Genomic DNA, 23422 nt, shown 5'->3' on the forward strand with positions numbered 1-23422 from the left:
TGCCTTCGGGCTAGTAAAATCTTTTTTCTTTTTCTTTTAAAAAAAAAAAAAAATCTGTTATGTTTGACTTTTTTCCTCCAGTCGCCACCATTCTGGAATTTTGAACACTCTGATGACACCATTTTACAGGGTCTATTTAAACAGGAAGCTGAAACTCAGGCAATAATCACTTGGTAACATAATAATATGTTATAAAAACATACATATTCAACAAAACATTATTTTAGTATAATGGCATTTTATGACGATGATGATATTATTATACATTGTATTGTAGAAAAATATTTAATTGTACATTCTAGCAACAAAACAAGGAGCAAGAGTAATTCCTGATGAAGGAAAATAAAGAATAACAAAGGTTTGAAGAGTATTGACATTGTCTTGCTGTAAAAGGCAAGGGTTAAAAAAGTGGGCGTGGCAGCGCGCTTACGTTAACGACGTAGCTCTGACGCAATCAAAGATGGCAGCGCGCATTGACAGGTCGAGTGTTGGGAAACAGCTTGTACAATGTCATTTTGCGTAAAATGAATTAAACTAACCTCATTTTGTGAAGCATGTAGTAACGTTAGACAAGGGCAAGCTGGTTTCGTATTAGTAAAATGTCACCGAGGTTTACACGAGGCTGCTGTTAAAGGTAGAGAGACTTTTTACCCAGAGAGAAGATGTTTACAGCGGGTTTGAGGAGGCGTCTGTCCTGTCTGGGGCTGGCGGGACACCGGAGTTTGAGCCTCTTCTCCAGCCCCGGGCCCTCGAATTGGAACAAAGTTGTATCCGATGCGGAGAAGATCGTCGGATATCCCACATCCTTCATGAGCCTGCGGTGCCTGCTCAGTGATGAACTCAGTAATGTGGCCATGCACGTCAGGAAACTTGTGGGAACCCAACACCCTCTGCTCAACACGGCCAGGTAAAAACACCAGCCAAAACTGAGTGTGCTCCTTAAATGCTCCGTGTGCAAACTCTCACTGCTCTTAACACATCCCTGCCTGTCACCCCAGAACTTTATGGTACTCTAATTGGATGCTAAAGGAATAACAACTATTTTTCACTCCCATGGTCTGAAAACAAATCAAGATCTAAGGGGAAAAAGCTTGCTTGTTGTAACTACATTTAAGTTTCAGTCAGTCCTTTTGTAAACAGGGAATAAGTGGCATTTATACTCCAAAAGTTGAATTATTATATAGGCTTTTTACAATGTTTTTTTATAGAAATAACACTATAAACTATAGCCCTAAAATGCAAACAACTTTTTGCTGCTAACACATTTATGTAAGCAGGATAATCTCCGTAAAGTCTTTTCTAAATGTACAATATCTTAAAAATATATATATTAACTGCATCAAATTAGTTAGTTAGTGTCGATAATGAACCTCAGAATTTAGACGGTCTAATGCTAAAATCTTATCGTATTACAAAGCAATATCATATAAGACAAAAGAGTACAAGAAAGAAGTACACACAATCATTTTTGAGCCCTAAAATATATTGTTCCATCTATAATTTATGACAGGCATTATTACATACCATAGTCTGGTGTTATGAATTTGGCTAAGATTAAAGAGATCTTGACCCTCCACAGCTGCAGGTGTCAAACTTGTGTATTTCCATTAGACTTCACTGACAAAGGAGAGTCAAACTGATTAATATTGTCTTGATACTACAATTTTAAACTCTATTTTGATACTAAGTAAGGAATAAGCTTGATACCGATTTTGATACCACAATGATTTTTTTTAAGACAATAGTGACATTTTGAACACAAAATAAAGTCTTATATGAGTTCTGACAAAATCTTAAGAGTGTTCTAAAACTTCAAGAAAGGTAAAATGTCCTTTTTATGCAATTGTTTTGTTTTGTATTTGTATTGGTACTTCAAATGAATATCCAGTATCTATATTCTATTTGCTTTTCAGTACCCTAAACCCAATTAATAAATACCGGTACAAAGCAATAAGAAGCTGTATTGAAAACAAAATGAATATTCATTCTTTCAAAAATATCACAACCTGAAGAACTGTGCTTTATCAGATTTTTTTTGTTTCTTCGAGTCTTGGAACTGATGTCTGTACACATAATAGTTCCTTCATCCATAGTATCAGCTTTCAGGCCGCTATAGCTTTGTGGGTAAACAACAATTGTTTGCGATCAATAGAAATTCTTCAGTTAAGTGACAGCAGAGCTCAGAAATGATGAGGGCATAACAAAAGACAGAAAATCCATGGACCGATTGGAAGCCATCAATTATATTTGTGACTTACTGTATAATGTACATGATGGTCAAAAAAACACATGAGTTTGCTTTTTGACTTGTGTTTTGTTTCTTTCACACGTGTTTGCCTAGTTAAAATTGACTACAAAATTCAACTGCCCGATTTCAATTATATAGCAGCTACTTTCTTAGCCTAATTTTAACTGCTTCACTCCTCAGGTGGAGACTTTGTGTCAGAAATGGATAGAGGTGGGCAATCTATTCTTACAAAAAACGATAATAGAGTCAATATTTTGAAGATGCAAAAAAAGATTGTCACGCATATTGTTTCTAGTAAACGTGCAGCAAAAATAGAAACCATTTTAAATCATTTTACAGTTTAATATTTCTGTTGAATTGACATAACATCGTCTGAATATCATTAATGGGATGCTGCAGGGGTTTTTTCTAAATGTATCTAGATTTGCAGATGAGATTTGCTGCCTGAAAGTATCATGATGCGGAGTGTTATTCACTTCATATCCTCCTAATGTTATGCTTGATTACATTGTCATAAATATTAGTATGTTGCCCTTTTCTAATGTCCTCATACTTCATTATGTCCAGCAGTTTTTGTCAAGGATGATTGGTTTTGAATTCTCCATTCTCAGCGCACAGGACTGAAGCACTTCTTCTGTGCTTGGCTTTGCTAAAATGTCACTTTGATTGATGGACTTTTAGCTGCACAGGGAAAGAATGAGATAATATCTCATTCGGTGTCATTTCAGACTAAACATAAGACTGAATTTTATTATATATTCTCTTCCTTAATTTGGTTTAGAAAACAAACTGAATTGCAAACACTTGCCCTCTGGGGTCTTGCGTTGGTGTTTTGGTTTGCAGTGCCTCTTTTGACTTGAAGAGTCCTCTGAAGAAAGCACAGGTGATGGAGTTTTGACTAGTTCTACACAGTTGTTGCAATAAGGCAGTTTTTAGAACAATTTCAAGTTTTGTCAACAAGATTACAACTACAACATTGTAGTCTGTAAAACATGTAAACAAAGCGCTTTAAAAAACTGCTTTATCCCAGCAGCTATTTGTTAAAAAAGCAGTAACTTAGCAGCACCTTAATTCTTCATTTGTGTGATTATTTTTATGCCAACTGTAAAGTTTTAGTTGTGGGCTCTTTTTATGTTTTTTGTTTGTTTTTGTTTTTATCAGCTCTGGGGTACCTTAACCTGGCTCACGCCAGAAGAATTTTGGCCTGAATATTTGTTTCACAAACTCTTGATATTGTTTAGAACTCAGTTCAGAGTGATATGAATACCAATCTTCCAGGTTAAGAGTACCTTCTAAATGTTATGTCCGTTGTTGTTTTATTGTGTGTGTGGTGTATGGAAGCCAACTCCAACTGCAAACCAATTCTACATGGGTATAAATCAAATTGCCTGACTTGAACCTCAGTCACTTTCACATGGTTTTAAAAGCAAATCCTCTTACTTTGACAGCAGAGTGTTATTGTCTGTGTGGAGGTTGCAATATTGCAATTTTGATTTTTGGAGAATAGTCAGTTCTTTGAAATAAAAAAAAAAAATGTAAACTGCAAAAACTAGCACATTTCACTGTGCAACTGTGTTTCATTTTTTATTTTCCAAATAAGGGTTCAAGGATCCATTCTCAAAGATTCACCATCTCAGACTCCCCCATCTCCACTGTGGACTCCCTCCGCTTTCTCGGCACCACCATCACCCGGGACCTCAAGTGAGAGCCAACCATCAGCTCTCATCAAGACGGCCCAACAGAGGATGTACTTCCTGCGGCAGCTGAGGAAAGCCAAGCTGACAGCGGAGATGATGGTGCAGTTCTACACGGCCATCATTGAGTCCATCCTCACCTACTCCATCACAGTGTGGTACGCTGGAGCCACAGCCAGAGACAAGCAGAGACTACAGCGTATTGTGCTGAGAAGGTGATCAGCCACGGACTTCCATCTCTGCAGGACCTCTACGTTTCCAGGGCTCTGGGACGTGCATGTCGGATCACAACCGACCCTTCTCACCCTGGACAGGGACTATTTGAGCCACTCCCCTCAGGCAGGAGGCTACGGTCCATCCGGACCAGAACCTCCCGTCATAAGAACAATTTTCTTTCCCTCTGCCGTTGGACTCATGAACACTGCCTAAGCACCTTGCACTCACTGCACTGTTTACATCTTATTGCACTACATATTTTATTGATGTACATATCATGCCTATTTCTAACCTTATTTTTACTTTACTTACCTATTTTTTATATGTCTGGTAGCTATTCATTGTTAATTATTTTGTATACATTGTTCAATGTTTTGTTTTTTATGTTGCATCGAATCACCAGGACAAGTTCCTATGTTTGTGAATTTTGTTAATTGACAAATGGCAATAAACCTCATTCTGATTCTGATTCTGATATAAAGTAATATTACTACACTTTAATACATTTTACAATCCATTCTCTTTTGCTGCAATATTTGAACCTCAACAAGGAGATTTATAAGCACATTGTATACTATTTCTGATTGGGTTGCCACAATATTATATGATATATTTTGTCTAAATTAGGGCTGTAACCAACAATCATTCTGCTAATGTATTAGTCAATCAATTATTATTTAAACTGATTGTTGTTTAGAAATCAAAAGTCACGTGATGAAAATATTTTTACTAAATTTGTCCTCTTCGAAGCTTAAGCGAAGCTGTTTGTGGATCCTGGTGGAGCACATTTATGGACTCTAATACTCTTCATTTACACATTTTCCACGTTTGCCTTTTCACGCAATTATGGCTCAATTTGAGTCATACAACTTCTTTTGACCTGCTTTTGGCATGGCATGTGTTGTAACATATGTATTTACCAGTTAATGATTACTAGATTATTAAATTAGTTGAAAATGATTTCAATGATCGATTAATAATAAAACGGACCATGCGTTTCACTGATGGTTATTTCTGCCTTTCAATCACGCCCATCGCAAATAGGGGAAATATGAAATTATTCCAGACCCAATCATCCTTTAAAGTAGTGTCCAAGAGTGTGGTCTCAGCTGGTCAGGCAAGATGAACAGGCCAGACTTCTATGACATCACACTTATAGGAGTTGTCTTGTCTTTTATCTGTTGTGATCCAAAGAAATCAGTAAATTGCAAAGATTGGGAACAAGTAGAGAGAGTCCTCAAACTCAAACCTGCCTCGCAGACGGGTGTGTTGGAAACAAGAGCCCAAGGGTGTAATAACCTATACACCTAAATCTGATATGACAATCCATTTGGGTGTTGTTGTGGGGGGCATGTGTGTGTGGAGGGGGGCAGACCTCTTGACAGTCTGACTCCTCACTGTCAGCTTGGGTTGGCCAGTTCGTATTTCCCTCTGTGTCTCCGCCATAGACGCACAGCAGATATAAATATCCACAATAGCAGACAGGCAGACCCTCGCAGAGTTGGGTTTCGGTTTATCCTTCCCTTTCATTCTCAAAAACTGCAGCTCAGCTAACTTAGAGCTCAAAGTGTGGAGTTACACAGCGGGGACTGCAGACCAAGAGAAGTTTACTCTGAGGACAGTCCTTGGAAGTTCAACTTCAATATCTTTCTTGTATTTTCACTGCTCTGGGGCTTGGCTCACCTTTTTGCTAATTTAGTTTCAGAGAATAGAACTGGCATTTGAAAGCAGCCATTCTCTGACCAAACTGAAAATATGCATTATAAAAACATTCCTTTGGTGAGTGTACATGGGTATTTGCAACATTCAACAAAGTCTCACCTTGACATGAGTAAGAAAAATCACATTTTTTCCCCAATATAAATTCATGTTCATGTAAAGTCTCCAAAAATGTCTTTTGAGATGCAAGATTCACGTCTCAATAGAATCAAAGGTCGTGTTTTTAATAATTAGGAAATTATGTAGAAGAAATATGTGAAACAACATGGTTTAGATGCCAAGTGACCTGTAATGCACATTTTACACACCATATCTTCACCTCACTGCTTTTTGTTAGTGCTTGTTTTCTTATGATTATTTTTATTAATTTTCAGCTAACAATATAAAAATCCAATGGTCGCAATAAGTTGTTTAGAGCAAGAGTTAGATTCACAAATGCTTAATCAGATGATTTCTATCGTGACTAGACTCACTAACTTCAATTTAATTTTTGCCGCCCCCATCTGTATTAAATATCACTGGCCTATAGAAACTGGATATGTCATCTGAAACCCAGCAATTACTTGTTTCAGATGACATCAACATTCAGATTACACATTTCTGAATTTACCTTTTAGATATTTCATGTAAAGTATAATGTGATCGATAGGGAAAACTGGCTCCCAATATTCTAGAACACAATTTAATATAGAAAAAAGTGTAAAGTACTAGTTAGCATTAAACAACAAGGAGCCATGTGTTAAACAGTTTTAACGCAGTGTGTGTCCAGCCGCAATGGCCACAGAGTGATATATAATGTGATCCATCTATTATTATCGTATCCATTGTTAGCATTGGAAGTCTCACTGGTCGTGTTGTAAGTGCCATTGTTCCATGTGATGTGATTGTTTTCAGTAAAAAGACGTTAAGACAAGATTAAGATTAATATGGCAAGTTTGCAGATCTCTAACAAACGATAACAAGAATCAACAATTGTAAATCATAAGTTTGGCTGTTTCTTTCTTTCAAAAACAGTACATTTCCATACAGTGAAATCCCTCCCATCTCAATTGATGACATGAGTATTTCTGTTTGTATATATTCAAATGAGGGGGCTACAACCTGCGGATTTGCCTGGAATGTTCACAGTGTTTCATTCAACTTTCCATCTTGTATTTATGAAGTTGCTTACCGTGAACGGGCTCGCCTCGCAGCAGATCTGACCTGTAAACGGACCTGCTCCCCTCACCTGCCTGTCTGCACCAGCAAACGTATAAAGCGCACTGTCAAATCATTAGAACAGTGCTAAACGTAATCTAAAACAGGGAGTCTCGGATTTTGTGTTCCCGCCGGCTTCTTCCCACGTGCTTGAATTGCACTGCTTTGAGGGAAATTCATCCAGTCTACTTTCATTCATTACTCTGAACTGTATCCAGACAGCGGATCAATACGACGCCGCACATATGAGCTCATAGGTTTTCTTGCATTCATCCACATCGGGGCTGGAGTTTCCTGATTTGCTCGGCTGCGGTTGCCGTGCAGAAGGTGTGGTGAACTGTGCACAACCCTTTCCCAATGACAGCGGGCCATTCCTCTACGCCCCGCTATCTCTCTTCCCCCGCGTCGCCCCTGCCCCACCCCTTTGCAGGAGGGCGTTTGTGATTGATTGATGTATACCGGTGTGGATAGTGACATAAATATTAATCAGGTTCCACAGGCAGGCCGCAAGCTTTGCCCCAACTCCGACTAGAGAGGAGAGGGAGGATTGGAGGGTTCATAATTCTGCACTGTAGTCGTTTTCTGTTCAACGGGCCATACGATCGCAGGCCTATTCACTGCGCTCCAACTCAGTAAAAATCCAGGAATGACCATAAATAAAAGTCATATTCAGGGATGAAAGATGGCCCTGTCTAATGTCGGATGTAATCGTAAATTTTGAGGTAAAGATGTTTTATGTGATGGGTTTGAGTTTTTGGAAGGGAACATAGCGACAGGGGAAGATTTTCCTTCACTCTTAAGACTCACTCTGAAAGGAAAAAAAATTCACAATGATTTTTTTACCTTAACGATTTGAAAATAAAAAGTTATTGATCAGTCATCAAAATATAATTTTTACATTGTACAATGTAGCTCAAATACGTAGACATATTATGATGTATAAGAATCCTATAACAAAACTATAACAAAAATAATTATCCTACATTAACTTTTTTATAAACCACAATACTGATCTAAAAATTGATTGGTCACTGTCAGGACCTCTGACAGTGACCTCTGACCCCATTTTTAGGGAGTGATATTTTTTTAACCCAACATTTTTATTTTTATCGCAAGTAGTATAGAGCGGTGGGCAGATATAGAGGGAAGGTGAAAACCGGAATTTTACTCGAGCTTCAAATGTTAGACAATGCTGGATTATTAAAACATAAATCAGTTAAAAGTTTAGTTATTTTTTTGTCAAGGACCATGTACAAACAATAATCTTAAAAATAAAAATGCTTGTACCACATTTAGCAAAAAGCTAGTTTCCACCTCTGGGCAGATGAGTTAAAACATTAGAAAACACACAAAATTCTAAAAAAAATATTATATGAAGGAACATTGTTATGTCCTATTTAATGGCGCTAAAGCCAAATTTGTGCATGATTTAATAAATGCATTCAGGAGGTCCAGGTCTGAATGACAAAACTCAAATCTCAGTTGACTCTAGTCGTGACTTTAGTCTTTGCTCAAATAATAAAGGAATATCTTATCTTATACAGCATAGCATTGTTGTAGCTTCAGAGGGATGTGTACTTTAGGTGGAGATTGTTGAAATCATCACATTATTAGATTATGAATAGAGCAATTTGTAGGAAGTGTGTGTTTAGTATGTTAGTTAGTTAGAGTACAATGCAACATTTCAGCAAAACCAAGTCAAAAAAGTCCAGCACTGGATTCACAGTAAATGGGGGCGTATTGAGGGCAGTTAATGATCCGAAGTATGGACACCAAATTGGGCTATTCAGTCTTAAATTAATCTGCTTTTAGGCACATTGTTGTAAAAAGCTAATGTTAAAGAGCATTGTCTGGCCTGTTCCTGCGTTATCTCCTCTACCCAGAGCTGGTTCCTCCCCTTCTGTGTGGATGCATGGGTGGGTCAGTGATGCTGCTGCCGGAGGGTGAAGCTGGTGTCTGGGCATCGAGCGCAGGGGGCGTGGCTGCCTGTCTGCCTGGAGCCCCTAACGAGAGTGTGATTCATAGCACAAGGGGCTCCCATAGGGACAGGATTAGAGGTGCTCGGTCTAACTGCTCCCCAGAGAGACTAAAAAGACATTTAATCTGCCCACCATGCAGCCGCTACCATCACAGTCCGTGTGTGTCTGTTGCTTATGTGTGTGAATGTGTCAAAAGAGGGCGGGAGCACCCATCCTCACTAAGAGACAAAATACTGTTCGGCTGCAAAAATGGATCAATTATGTCCATGTTATTTTTGGTGTTGGGTGGCAGTGTGCCCTCATTTAGAATAAATGTAATGGTTTTGTTTTCCCCAATCATAATTAGTCATATCACCAACTTGTGTATGCAAAAAGATGGTGCTTGAATAATTTAATCATTTTCAATTAAAATGTACTTGTTGGTCGAGGTCTCTTTCACAAACTAGCCCTCACTTTATCATTTTCAAATCACGGTCTAGTTCAGTTCTCAAGTGCCATTTTCTATCATTCAAGAAATGTGCTATATATGTTTTGTAAATATGCCACTTTATGTAGGTTTGCAAGTACTATTTTAATCATTTATCCAGCATGCTCAATGTTGTACAGGACAATTTCTTGCAGCTCGGAGTGCAGTTCATCTACAAATATTCCTCCTGTTGCTATTATTGATTTTACGTGACAATTTTCCGGTTTAGTCAGTCATACATTTCATTTTTTTCAATTTAAATCTTTCTCTTTGCAGGGGCTTTGTTTATGACAGCCGGAACAACCTCCAGATGAGAGGGCTGGTGGTGTTGTTGATCTCCAAAACGGCCGGACCGAGCCAGGCCAGCTCAGACATGTTGGCCCAGGACATGGTCAGTGGCATCTATCCAAGGTAAAAGGCATATTATAACATCACGTGTCATTGTTTTCCTTCTAATGATCTCAACTACCCCCTGTTTGTTGATATTAGACACTGTTTACACCCTCTAACATCTGCAATAAGGTTTAAATGTTTCTGAAGCTGTGAGCGTCAACATCTAGTGCACCATCTTTTCCTTTTCAGGGAATTCTCCAGAGCGTTGCTAACTGTGAAAAAATGTAATTGACTGTGTTTAATCTTCTGGCAACTGGGGAGCTAATTGCCACAACATTGTTTATGCTCATGAGGGATTTGGATGCATTATTCAAAATGATTGTCAGAATTACTGTTGCCACATTGCCTGCCTCTGTTTTGGAGTCGCAGAGGGTAAGACAGACATGGTAACACTGTAGAGCCGCAAATGTGCGTGACAAGCAGAGCACGGAAAGCCAATGCCACTTTTGCCTGTGTAACGTGGTCGCAGAAGAATAAATAGTGAAATAAAGCCTCGGTGTCAGGTAATTCTATCTTGTCCTCTGTGGTTATGGGCCCATATCTGTTCCTGTAAACGATGCGCTACATCACCTCACAAATATGTTGAAATGATGAGGTAAAGTTACAAGCAAGACATTTTTATTTGCATAGATTATATTTGGATTGTTGTGGCTTATTTGTGTTAATTTGTTGCGTAGCTGTTAAAATGCTGAAGGTGAAAGGTTTTCAGACTTCAAATCAATCTCAGAAATAGTTTTTAGTAACATCTGAACAGGCTAAAATAGCACTACAAATCTCGAACAAAACTAGATTCAAACCATTACTAATCAAGGACAAAAAACTAAACCAATAACAATGGCCTTCCCCAATCTTCCCCAACAAAGTAATACTTATTTATGAGTAAAAGTGGCTTAGCTGTTTTTTAGTCGAGTGGTCTAGGCTGCTCCTCCCTCATTTCACACTTAAATATATTATGTCTGTTATGCTCCTCTGGTGGTACTCGCTAGTTCTTATCTAATGAACTAAGATACAATTGAATGTACAATGTCTGCTTCAGTCCTCTGTCAAATGATGGGTATGTCCTGATTAGGAAATTATTTATACTAAATTAATAATGGGTCATTGTGATCCCTCATTCGTCCAGGAGTGATCCTAAAAAAGCTTATTGGTTTCAGGTGAAACTTAGTCTAAACAAAAACAAAAATAGTACAGGCTATTATCAGAAGGGTCTGCCCATTGGGCAGGGCTTACTCATAAGTATCAGAGTTCTCAGACCAGATCTGCAGATTGAGAATGACTTTTGGATTAGAGTCAAAATGTCTTTTTTTTCTAAAAAGGTGTCCAGATGACTGTAACTGAAGAATTTCTACTAAGTTAATAACAATTTTCAGAATATAGTGCTTTTTTGGAGACTCAAAAATGCTTTACATGCAAAGAGAAAAAAAACATGGCATTAAATGGCAAGAACAGGTGAGTCGTGTTTGAAATGATTTCATATAAACTGCAATAATATTGAGGCACGTTATAGTCCTGTTTTTGACCTGGTTTAGTTAAAATTTTGTCTTTATCTTGTACTGCTGCTTGGAAATAAATAATTGATCTTGATACGAAAAGTTTGTGACCTGCTGCTCTAAATTAAATGGTATAAGAACAGCAAAAGGGTCCTGAGTACCACTTTATGCCGGTTCCTGTACCACATTTTGAGAATTGCTGCTTTAGGTAGCCCGTATAGCCTTCACAGACAGATCCACAGAGGTAATATGTGGGAGTGTACCTTTCCCGAAGGGACTGCTGTGTTTGGCGTGACCGTGAACAGGCTCTGTGAAAAGAGTCTTTCTTTACAGCTACTTGGCACTGAGCGCTAGTGTTTATTGAAGAAACATCCTAATATTAGCACTGACTGGAACCCACCGGACATCACAGAAAAACTGGAGTCTGTTAACAGGCCATCTCACATCACATCTGGTACTCCTCACGCCACTGGGTACTCCTTCAGCCCCAGGTACTCTCTCGCTTGGAGTCAGGACCTGCTGCATTCCCTCAGTGTTTTCTGATGGATTGTCCAAACACACACAACGCGCAACATGACTTGATCACCTCATTTGCACCAACCTGTTCCGCTCGTCTCTCCTCTCCCCCGCCCCTCCAGCGCTCATTAGCACCTCCGCTGATGGCAGGATAGAAGGATGGCGAGAGTCGGGGTGGGCCGGGTTTGGAGGGGGTGATTGAAACCTCCGGGGGATGGTCTCCTCCCTTCTGACAGGCAGCATTTGTAAAACATTTCCCACTCGACTGCCTGACACTGATGATTCACCAACGCATAGTGTGGAGATGGATAGATGGAGAGTTTAGTACATACATATCCGCACACAAACACATGTTTAGTATAGATATGGAGCAATAGACTGATGGGCAGATAGAAAGATGGCACCCTTACAGCTCCTCCAAATTGTTACCTTAATTTCTCTTGACAAATGAATGCAAGGTGACTGAGCAACACAGCACTGGTCTGATGGACAAGCCACCTCTTTAAATCATAGCCGCTGTGCTCTCAAACCTGCAAGCCTGTATTTGATGTAGAGGCAGACTGCAGAGGGCGGAAAATGGAACAGAGCAGTCAGGACAAGGGGCGTGGTGAGGGGCGTTACACCTCAGCGAGATGGCATCGGTTGCTATGCAACTGGGCACCAAAGCTATTTATACACCAGCCCCCTTGTGCCCCTTTTTCCCTCCCCAGGCTGCACCACAAGTGATCAGAAGCCAGGCTAGAGGTGCAGCTTTGGGAAATGCAAAGGACTGTGGGGGATTATTGCAAGGTTTTGTACAATTGCTTAAAATGTACTGCAATTACTTTAGTGCATAATTTATCAGACATAAATACTCCCTTTATTTATAAATACAATTATTCATGCACAAAAATAAAAACATTTAAATTATAACTCGCTTTATACAGATATGCAATAGTGCATGTGAGAATAACACTCAGTAGATTTCCTGTCCTTTGGAAGCACAAACCTCATACAAAAATTCCATGAATTCTTGTTCCAACGTTTAGTATTAAAAAGGCAGAAAAAACTTTCATTAAAATAATGTGCCACCTTGATAAGTTCAAGTAAAAAACAGACACAAACCGAGGCTGACCTTGAATTCGCAAGATTGAAAAATGTTGTTTATATGACCCAAATGATCTGCTGTGCTCCTCTCCCTGCTACACTCCAATGGTAACAATGCCTCCTGCTCTTCAAAATTGGGTGTCGCCATCATTTGCAACACCTTGCGAGCAACCTGCTGCCCATGAATCCCTTAATTTCCTCTTATTTAAAAACCTGAACTTATTAACTCTCATTCGAGGCGAGCGTGTTGTTGCTCTGCGTCAGCGAGCAGAGAAACCAACCAGACAATGGGTGTGATTGAGGAGCATAATGGATGACATTATTGAATTTTAATCACATCTTTTTCGACAGCGAACACGGCAATTACCTGGCTACAAGACTTACATGTGTGTGTGCAAGTGTGTGTCTGTGCGTGCATAGGAAGGGGCAGGAGCGCAGAGCATACGAGCGCCTCATCAAGTCCTCACAGTGGCTGAAAGAAGGTCGTAAGTGGCTATCAGCGCACCCAACCCTGTCTGGATGGATCCCTCCTGTCGCAGCCTGCCGAGCTCCTTCCATATGGAGAGGGGCCTAATTATCCCCCACCAATGACTGAATCAACATTTGATTATATTCTCCCCAAGGCTCCTCTGAAAGCCTCTATTCAAAGGCCACTTTCATACGTCGCGTTTCTCATAATCAAGAATGGCTGTTATTTGCTAATGATAAGTTTAATGTCTTTTTTATGATAACCCCTGACACGGATCAGCGGGATGCCTGACATGTCTGCTGATTTATGCCCCCAAGTTGCCTGTTTTATATGTTTGAGATTTTGAAATGAATTGTCTTTTTATGTTTTAGATGTTTGGACAAAGTAAAAAAAAAGAAAAGAAAAGAAGATCCTCTTAATCCGTCTCTTAGATTAGTCTCTGAGAATATGAAATGAATCTGGATTTTTTTTTTGTCTCCACAGCCAGAGAAACTTGGCAGAGATCACCGAGCTGATTCACACGGCATTCCTGGTGCATCGCGGGATAGTTAATCTCAAAGAGTGGACGGTCTCTGATGGGCCCCTTAAAGACATGGAGTTTGGGAATAAGATTGCTGTGCTGAGTGGCGACTTCCTGTTGGCCAATGCGTGCACAGGGCTGGCCCAGCTCAACAATACTAAGGTATCAATCAACAAGCATCTATTTTATATTGTCTTATCGTCAATCTGATTGTTCCTGATCCAGCAATTTGATTTGCCTGAAACACCAGTTTTGTTACAGGCAGATTCTTCTCTTGCTTATTCCGTGATCCTTGTACAACTTAATGTTTAGTATTTAGCCATAGAAAGTTTCAAGCCAGTGTGCCTTCATCATTTGGTTAAATAAAAGATACCGGTAGTCAATATGCAAATAATTACAGCTTGTTAGTTGGAAAATGCTCAGCCGGTATGCAGTTTCAAGCCTTTTTTGTATTAAAATCAAACTGAGATTTTAGTATTGTGACAACACTAGAAGGCCTTTTACCAAAATAATAATACACAACAAATATTTAAGTTAAGTTGGTTTATTTATTTGAGACAGGGACAGTACACAATATACATTAACCTTATCAGGAGAGATCCATTGTACAAGGTTGTAAGGGCTAATTTCCACCTGTAGTCCCTGGGCAGGAGCCTATCTTGCATATTTTTTGTGTAGTGGAAACCTACGCAGGAGAACATGCAAACTCCACACAGAAAGGCCCCATCGGGAATCAATCCCAAGACCTTCTTGCTGAGAAGCGATGGCTCTACCGTGTTGCTATATGAAACCGACTATATTGTTTTCTAGTTGTGCTTGATTTGATTTGCTCCAAGCAGTGTTTAAAACAGAAGATACTTCAGTAGTTACTCTCAAAGCATTTTACTGATCTGCGAATAACTCCAAAGAAGTAGAGTTATCTTCCTGTGTCCTCGTGCTTTTTGATCAAAGTTTAGAGGATCAGACATTATGCGGTCATGACTCGTGACAGGCTGAAGTGTTAGATGTCCTTCATGCTGTATTTCATGCAGATGTCCGCTGACAGGCACACCCTGGGAATCCCTTTTATTGAGTTTTCACTTTTGGGATGTGTTCGTTGTGGTGGTCTTGTAAGTGCACCACAGATCATATCTGCTGCATCGCACGGTAAGCCCTCGCTGACAGAAGCTGTCACCAGGCTGTTCTGTCAGAGTGAGGTTGAGTGAGGTTGAGTGGATCAAAATAACCCTCCCATCACCGACCCACCAACCGGATGAGGCCTTGTCACCTTCTCTGTCGCCTCCAAGACCCAAAACTCGACATGCATGTCTAGTTGCAGCTTAGGTGTGTGTCAGGTGTGTGTTGTCTCTGGCTTATCAACAGTCAATGTGTTATTATAGTTATTATTTATTTGTTAGACCTAATTCTTTAAAACTGTTTACAAAAAATTAATTAATAAAATCCATTCAAATGGAAGTTAGGGGTGTCAAATTAATTAACTATTAATATCAAAACTAGAGCAAAGTGTTTTTTAAATTATCATTGTGGTATCAAAATTGGTATCAAGTATTGTCCTTTGAATTAGAGTTTGAAGGTTTAGTATTGTGACAACATTAATGGATGTACAGTTTTTACCCAAACTTCAAAATGAAATTGCATAAAAAAGGTCAATTGAGTAAGTCCTATTATTCAAGCTGATCTTCAAACAACAAATGACCAAAAGGAATTTACTTCCCCATCTTCAAGTGAGAGAGAGATAGGTTTACAGTATCTTACATTCACATTGCATTCCTCTCAGAATCATGTGAAAGTGAGAATGACCCAAGTCAAGATTCATCCTTGATTTCTACAAAGGGTCGGTAAATATATATATATACTATTTTTTTTATGAATTCATCCAACATAACATGATCTCTCTGGGTGGAGTTTGCATGTCCTCCCTGTGTTGGGACTGTGGGTCACTGTGGGTTCTCTCCGGCTTCCCCCCACCGTCCAAAAACATGTAAGGGGTCAATTGGCAACTGTAAATTGCCTCTTGTGAATGAATGTGAGAGTGAATGTTGTCTGTGTGTCTCTGTCTCTGTGTTAACCCTGCAACGAGCTGGTCCCTGTCCAAGGAGTGTACCTGCCTAAGGTCAAAAGTCACTGGGATAAGCTCCAGTCACCAGCGGCCCCTAACGGGAACAAGCGGTAGAAAATGAATGAATGAATGAGATCACGCATCACGATTTTTGATTGTATTGAATTTTGTCTTAATGGCAATAATCAAATGGTTATAAAAATACATTCCTTGAACATTAACAATACATACGTTTAACCATTGCCATTTAACACAAAAAATAATAAAGATTCTTCATCTTAAGTCTGCTCCAAACCACATGCTTTTACTCACAGAAGATTGGCTCAAGATAAACCTCTCAATTAAAAAGATCCATGCTGCTCATTGATGGTTAGAAGTGACCGAATCCTGATCTCGATTAAAATTGATTGCACCGCACTAGTCTTTACTGCACTGACTGTATGCGGTATGTGCTTTACCAGGTAACCACCCCCTCCAGTCTTCCTTTTCTGAAACAGTTACTATTTCTATTAGCCTATACATGATACAGTACAATATCAAATTCCCTTAAATCCACTATTTCCGTGATTTGTTTTGTGTAGCCAGAACTTTTCTGTCAGTTTCATAGTAATAATCTCACATATACTCTTTACTGTCTTTCAAACAGTAGGAGTGTTGGAGATTATGTGGCGTGGCCTTGAGAGGAAACCTGTGCCGCTACTTGTATAAACTGTAAAATAATCTGGCCACGGAGCTCGGATTTCTCTCCCTCGCAGACCTGTCGACAAAACACGATCTGGCTGGATTTGGGAATGGAGTAAGGGGGAGGCGGGGGGGGGGGGGGGGGGGCTTATCTGATACCTTCCAAAAAAAGCCCCCCCACCCCATTGGCCCCCTCTTCCCTCGCGCAGGCAGAGACACCACATCTGGTAATACTGTAGGCACATTGTCCTTCCAGGTCTGTGGGCGAGGCTCCGGTTTCCTCAATGTTTTCCCTGGACAGATTTAGTTTCCCAAAGGGCACACGGTGAGGCTGTCTGCATCACCACACTTTTTTCTTCTTCTTCTTCTTCTAAAACCAAGGATGTCTGGGATGAGCTGAAGGAGCTCTAAATTTATCCCCATTCATCTGAACTGTATGTCGAGTGCCGGCTTTCTATTGTGGCTGTGAACACAGACGATTCAATTGAGATACTCTCCATTCATTACTACGGAACAATGCTTCAAATCTTCAGGCACTCTTCCAGGAGCCGATAAGGAGTTGGTGATATGTCTTGCAGTGAAAATGTAGTCATGCGTGCCCCCTATAAGAGAAAGCAGGCAACTGCAGGCGTGCGGGAATGATCTTGTACCACTCTACACCACTATAGTGTATCCATATTCTCCGTTTCAAAAATAATCTTGAGACTATTTTTAAAAAGCAGCATTATTTTTCATTTTCAGAAGCTTTATTGATCCCACAGTGCATTACAGTTGTAGTGGTTGTTTTACACTTTGCGCATACGATTTCAATCTTGCTTTACTGTTGATCAGATCTCAAATTTGCTTTGTGCAATAATAATTAGTTGGCAAATGAATGTATGCTAATTTGGCTCAAACTAATTATTATGAATTAAGTAAAAATGCCGACGAATCTCTAAAATGACTTTAATTATGTGTAAATTCTCTCTTTTTTACATTTTCCTATTATAGTTCTGTACACTAAATTCTCTTGGATGACATTGGCTTCATATTAAACTCCAAACGGAAAAATAGTAATAAAGTTATGTTTTAGTTATTGAAATCATGTAAGTACTTATGTCATAATGATACCTGTGTTTGGTTTGGTAGCAGATAACAACTCTACAGGCTTCATTCATAAAAAAAAATTGTGTTTTACTAAATATAAAATAAGACATCCTCCTTATTTCATACTTTTTAATTGATGAGGTTACAACAAGGTCATTTCTGCAGAACGTTCGCTGAAGCTAATTTTGTTTGATCTGTGGGAATTTGATGTTTATATTATTTCATGGTCATATAATATTGCTTTATGCTGTACAGTTAAACCATTGAACTATTGTATAAAGACCTCTGGACTTGATTTTGATGTCCCTTTTCTTCTCGGTTTGTTTTGCAGGTGGTTGAGCTCATCTCTAGTGCCATTGGCGATTTAGTCCAAGGGATCTACTATGAGAACTCCAGCAGCACAGAGGTACCACTGCACTTTCTAACCTCGCACTCTTTTGAAAATCATGAAAAACTAATGTTTTCTTTGCGTTTGGTTGTTTATTAAAACTGCTTTTGCTTCAAATATCTTTGAAACGGGGGCCAAGTGTTTTGTTTACGCACGTACACAAAATGAAACTACAAACATTCTGTGGTAGAGACGTCATTTTGAGTAATGGTGGCATAAACCTTTGCCAAAATGTAATTAATACATTTGGCATGTATTTATATTGTTAGGAGGATGCTTCCAGCTGTGCACTGCAGTGAGCCTTTTCCTACTTAATGAATCAAAACAACAAAAAAGATGGTTGTTAATAATAAATTAAGATGAGATGTTTTGAACCACTTAGCCTCTATCAATTACCATATTTTCCATTACTGACCCATTTATTATTGCTCAGTATTTTACATACTGTATACCCGCATGCAGTGATCATGGATTAGTTGCAATGAGGTGCCCATTGGGCAGCTGTAGTGAATGAAAATTAATAATGATTTCGGCCTGTTGTTTCTTTGTCTGCTGGCTCTGCAGGACAATGGCATCACTGATGGCATTGACATTGGAACATGGGAGGAGCGGACGTTCTTGTCCCATGGTGCACTGCTTGCCAAAAGCTGTCAAGCTGCGATGGAGCTGGCCCAACATGACAAAGAAGCCCAGAGACTGGCCCACAACTATGGCAAGCACCTATCACTGGGACACAAGGTGCGTGCAGATGTCCTTAAACAAATGACACTTTCGACTAGGGTGGGACAATATGACAAAACATGAATCATCATTTCTCATATTCATTCATCTCAATTGTGATTAGATTTTCTTTTGTCTTTTCTAAAACAAATACAAATGTCTTTGTATAATCATTTCATGAACATAAACAATACAGACTTTTAATCCTTGCCATTTAACACACACAAAAACTGAACTCTGCTCCAAACCACATGCTGTTCCTGACAGAGGATATACTGTGGACCAGTCAGTTAAAAAGGCATCACTGAAAAATGGCTGCATCTCAATCTTGATTAAGTTTTATCCCTTTTACAGCCAAGAAGCATTGGCAAACCTTTATTAAAGACAAAACCTACCCATAAGTTTCACAAATACCTATTCACTTTAGAGAGTTGTGATGCAAACTGATACATGAGTTCTGATAATACAGAATGTTCTCTGTAAAAAAAGATATTTAGCAAATAATATTTCACCTTCAGGTGTCATTTCAACATTTCAGCGTTTCCACGCTTACACTTAGTGCTGTCATATCAGCTACTTTCCTTTGTGCGTTTGAGCTGCTCAAAGAACAAAGTTGGAAAGGTTGATGTGATCCATCCAATTTGATAAAATCCCGGATTGTTCATACTTTTTGAAGTTTGGGCTAAAGTTTGCGTGTTGGCACTAAAAAAGTCATCCATAATGATGGTTGTGACAGAGCTGAGTGAATAGCTCCCCCGCTGTGGCTCCCTGTAGCTGTCAGTCTGCAGGCCTCACTGGCTGCAGGGAATCTCAGCATGGGACGAGTGAGAAACAAGGCTTCTGAAGGAGAACCATCCTCATCAAACTCGCACCATCCTGCAGCCGACTGCTCATTCCGCTCTCATTAATAGGGTCAGTGAGAGTGGAGTGAAATTAGGGCAGACTAAGCCGTTCAACAAGCTCGGTTCAACTGCAGCGGCCAAAGTTCCGAGGCGTAAATAGATGTTTGTTTATTGTCCACAGCTTAACTCAGACCTGCAGCCGTTTGTGAAGAGTGTGGAGCCAGTGTCGTTCAGTTTAAGTGCGGCTCCAGTGGTGTTGCATCAGCAGAGTGTCGGGCAGAAGAGGTGGCACCAGCAGCTGCAGCAAGTATGACAACCATGGACTCATCACCTCATAAGCAACGTTTACGTGGTTTAAGTGGCTACGTAGTTACACACTATGTTTGAGTTTTGGTGAAATTTTGAATTTATTGCATTTTTTTATTTTTTATTGCACTTTTAGTAAATTATGTGACAAGGCCTTAAACTAAAACACACCTTTATAGTTGGACCCCTGGAAGTAATATTATTGGATGGATGATTGTTATGAGCTTTATTTTTTTTTTATCACAATTTGTCTCTATTGTAAAGACTAAAATAAATAATAATAATAATAATACATTAAGTTTATTCTGCACCTTTCTGGACCCTCAAGGCTGCTTTACATTAATAATTGTTTACAAACTTAAAATGGACTGCAATTATAAAATATCTTTATGAAAAAACTAAACTACTCTTTGTTTCTTTTGGTTTCTATTTTAAAGGCACAAACATCAAGTAATATGTTGGATTATTCTAAGGTAAGTCACTTTCATTTACAATTTGACAAGACCTTTTCTGTATTTTTCTGTATATATACTTTTATTAATATTATTGATAAGTCAAAGTCAAAGTGTCAAAGGGAAAGCGTGCAGTGATAGGAGGGAGAGCGGGTTTCAGAGGCGGGGTCTGGTGTTTGGGGGTTATCTGGACCTGTCTGAAACCGGAGCAGGTCAGATGAGTTACTGCGGCCTATTTGTGGAGGAGACACCGAGGCTCAGAGACAGTGGCATTGTGAGAGAAACCCCTTCAGCCCAAAAGGGGACACCAGAACAAGGCAAAAGTTTCAAGTACAGACGAGTCAAAAGAAGGCGGAGAGGGAATGAATTTGCCACAACTTGTTCTGTACTACATTATGGACTCTGGGTTATAGTCACTTGAAATGAATTGCTCCCTAGAACTTTCTCTGGATATCACATTCACTTAATGAAGTCGGTAAAGGGGTGGCAAAAGGTATTTATATATCTCTTAATGTTAACATATTGCATATTTCTCTATCTGTATTTAAGATTTTTGTTTAATGTATGTAATACAAGTTTTTTTTTTATTATTATTAAAATACTTTCAAACGCTTTAATACATTTTTATAAGTAATTCTTCAGAGCAAATCAGACCAAATGGATGAAATCTAAAATAAGACTTACACGGCATGAGTGTTGCGTCTTATTGTCGCTACAGCAACCAAGCACATGTAAACTGGGCTAAAAATGTATTATATATATTAAATACTCTGTAAATAAGAATGTCTTTGGCACTTGTACTTTTGACTTTGCAAAAGGCTTTAGGGCCCACCACCTCCAGAATTTATGAGCTAAAATGCCCTAAGCAAAAGCAAGTCTTGACGCAGCAACAGCCAGACAAACGGATGAACCCAAATCAACTTCATTCTGCTCTTGTAACAATTTCACAGGTTTAAAATACCTAAACTAAAGGTTTTAAAAGAGCCGTGGAAAACACAAGACATGTTCACTAAAATCAAAGTATAGAAGCAGTCTCTTCTATGAATACAACTGACAGAGCGCGACTTTTCCCATTGTAGCCGAAAGTGCCTCTAGAGTCGAGTGGTATCACAGTCGCCATGAAAACCTCTAATCAAAAGCAGATTTGAGTGTTGCACAACAGCCCTGCACTGCTCCATTTTTACATACGACCTTATGAAGTTAACTTTGTCTTGCCACTAACATTATGCGCAGATAATTGACCCAGATGACAAACTAAGGTGTAATGTTGTGCCTCTGCAGCTCTTGGCCACAGTGAAGTCGGACAAAGGCGTGAGCTCGGCGGAGGACTTATGCCGTTACCATAGTAACAAGGCTCTGGAGGCCATCCAGGCTTTCCCCGCCTCCGAGGCTCGATCCGCCCTGGAGAACATCGCATCAGCCGTCACCAAATTCTAACCTGGACACACACGGACTCTCGGGAACATGTGACGGACTGAAGAGCTTTGTTCACTCAAATGCGAGTGAAACCTTTGTGCCTCAGGTGTGATGAAGCTGCTCTGGTCGGAACAGTCATAAATAAAATGCATTGCTTCAGTTTTACATCGGCTGCTGTTCTCTTGTATTTGGGGCGACTCATGCCGATGTTGCAAAATTTAGTAAATGCTGCAGATCATATATAGTGTTTGCCCACCGATCCACACTCAGAGGTTTGATGCCACCAGTGCATATTGTCGCTGTGTTCTTGGGCAAGACACTTTAACACCCGCTTTCAGTGCTTGTGCACACTGGTGTTTGAATGGGTCCCGATGGAAAAACTCCAGAGGGTAGTGCCATATAATGTGGTCATTTATTATGGCTTAATTATATTTACCGTATTTTCTGGACTATAAGTTGCACCGGAGTATAGGTCGCACCAGCCAAAAAATGCATAATACAGAAGAAAAAATGGTGTGGAAATGGTTGCAAGTGTGAAAATAACAAATTATATCACATATAAGTCGCTCCGGTGTATAAGTATATAGTATAAATATAAGTATAAGTCGCACCCCGGCCAAAATGACTTATAGTCGAGGAACTGTGCCAAAAGCCAAGGTCACACGGATTGTTTTGATAGGAGACGGGGCGATAAGTCACGTGACGCATGAAAAGATAAACACACATTCTTTTCCAAGCGCCACTGTTTCTGAGATAACGTCACTCCTTCCAAATATTATGGCTAAGCATGGAGGAGCTAAACAGCTGATTGTGCACGTGGGTGCAGTGGACATGCGGCGGGAACAGACTGAAGTTTTGAAAAAAGACTTCTTGAAGTTATTCGACGTGCTTGATAAAATGGAAATCAAAACTTTCATAAGTGGACCTCTTCCAAACATCGACAGGAGGATAAACAAGTTTAGCCGGCTTCTTCAGCTGAACACATGGCTGTCCAAAGAGTGTCCCCCGAGAGGACTACACTATATTGAGAACTTCTATCTATTCTGGAAACGAGAGGACCTGTTTAAGAGAAATGGCCCCCACCTATGCAGAGGTGGAGTGAGGGTGCTGACAGAGAACCTGCTCCACGCTCTGAGGCATTGGACTGGGCCTGGACAGGGTCCTGAGCAGATAGTTAGAGAAGAGAGGAATGAGAGAAGAATTCCTGCTCCATCAGCCAAAGACCGAGCCAATGTTTCAACATCAAAAGCACCACAACCTCAGCCTCCACCAAAGGATTCATCAGCAGCTGCTCCACCACCACCAGCAAAGGATTCAGCTCCAGCTGCTCCACATTCACCTCCACCGCCTCCAGCAAAGGAACAATCTTCAAAGGCCTTGGACCCATCTGTGACAAGCCCAACAACATCCCTGTCATCGCCCCTGCCTTCACACCAGCCCTGGGTTCCCCCTGCAACATCTACTCCCACTAAAGATTCA

At 39.8% G+C, this 23422-nt stretch overlaps 1 protein-coding gene and 1 long non-coding RNA gene across 2 annotated transcripts in view; both read left to right on the forward strand.

Annotated features, from left to right (window-relative positions):
• LOC140370691 (uncharacterized) overlaps window positions 1-23422 on the forward strand; it is a 592343-nt gene that overhangs the window by 546167 nt on the left and 22754 nt on the right. The gene's annotated exons all lie outside the window — the stretch shown is intronic.
• On the forward strand, window positions 460-22108 carry pdss2 (prenyl (decaprenyl) diphosphate synthase, subunit 2). Its single transcript, XM_072457784.1, has 8 exons — window positions 460-907; window positions 9796-9930; window positions 13957-14155; window positions 18151-18225; window positions 18772-18945; window positions 19951-20076; window positions 20513-20548; window positions 21809-22108. Exons 1-8 carry the CDS (start codon window positions 663-665, stop codon window positions 21962-21964), a joined length of 1146 nt encoding a protein of 381 aa, XP_072313885.1. The 5' UTR covers window positions 460-662; the 3' UTR covers window positions 21965-22108.

The sequence above is a fragment of the Eucyclogobius newberryi genome, unplaced genomic scaffold, assembly GCF_026437365.1.
Source record: "Eucyclogobius newberryi isolate DKJ021-1_F unplaced genomic scaffold, fEucNew1.0.hap1 SCAF_21, whole genome shotgun sequence".
In the NCBI taxonomy this organism is placed as follows: domain Eukaryota; kingdom Metazoa; phylum Chordata; class Actinopteri; order Gobiiformes; family Gobiidae; genus Eucyclogobius; species Eucyclogobius newberryi.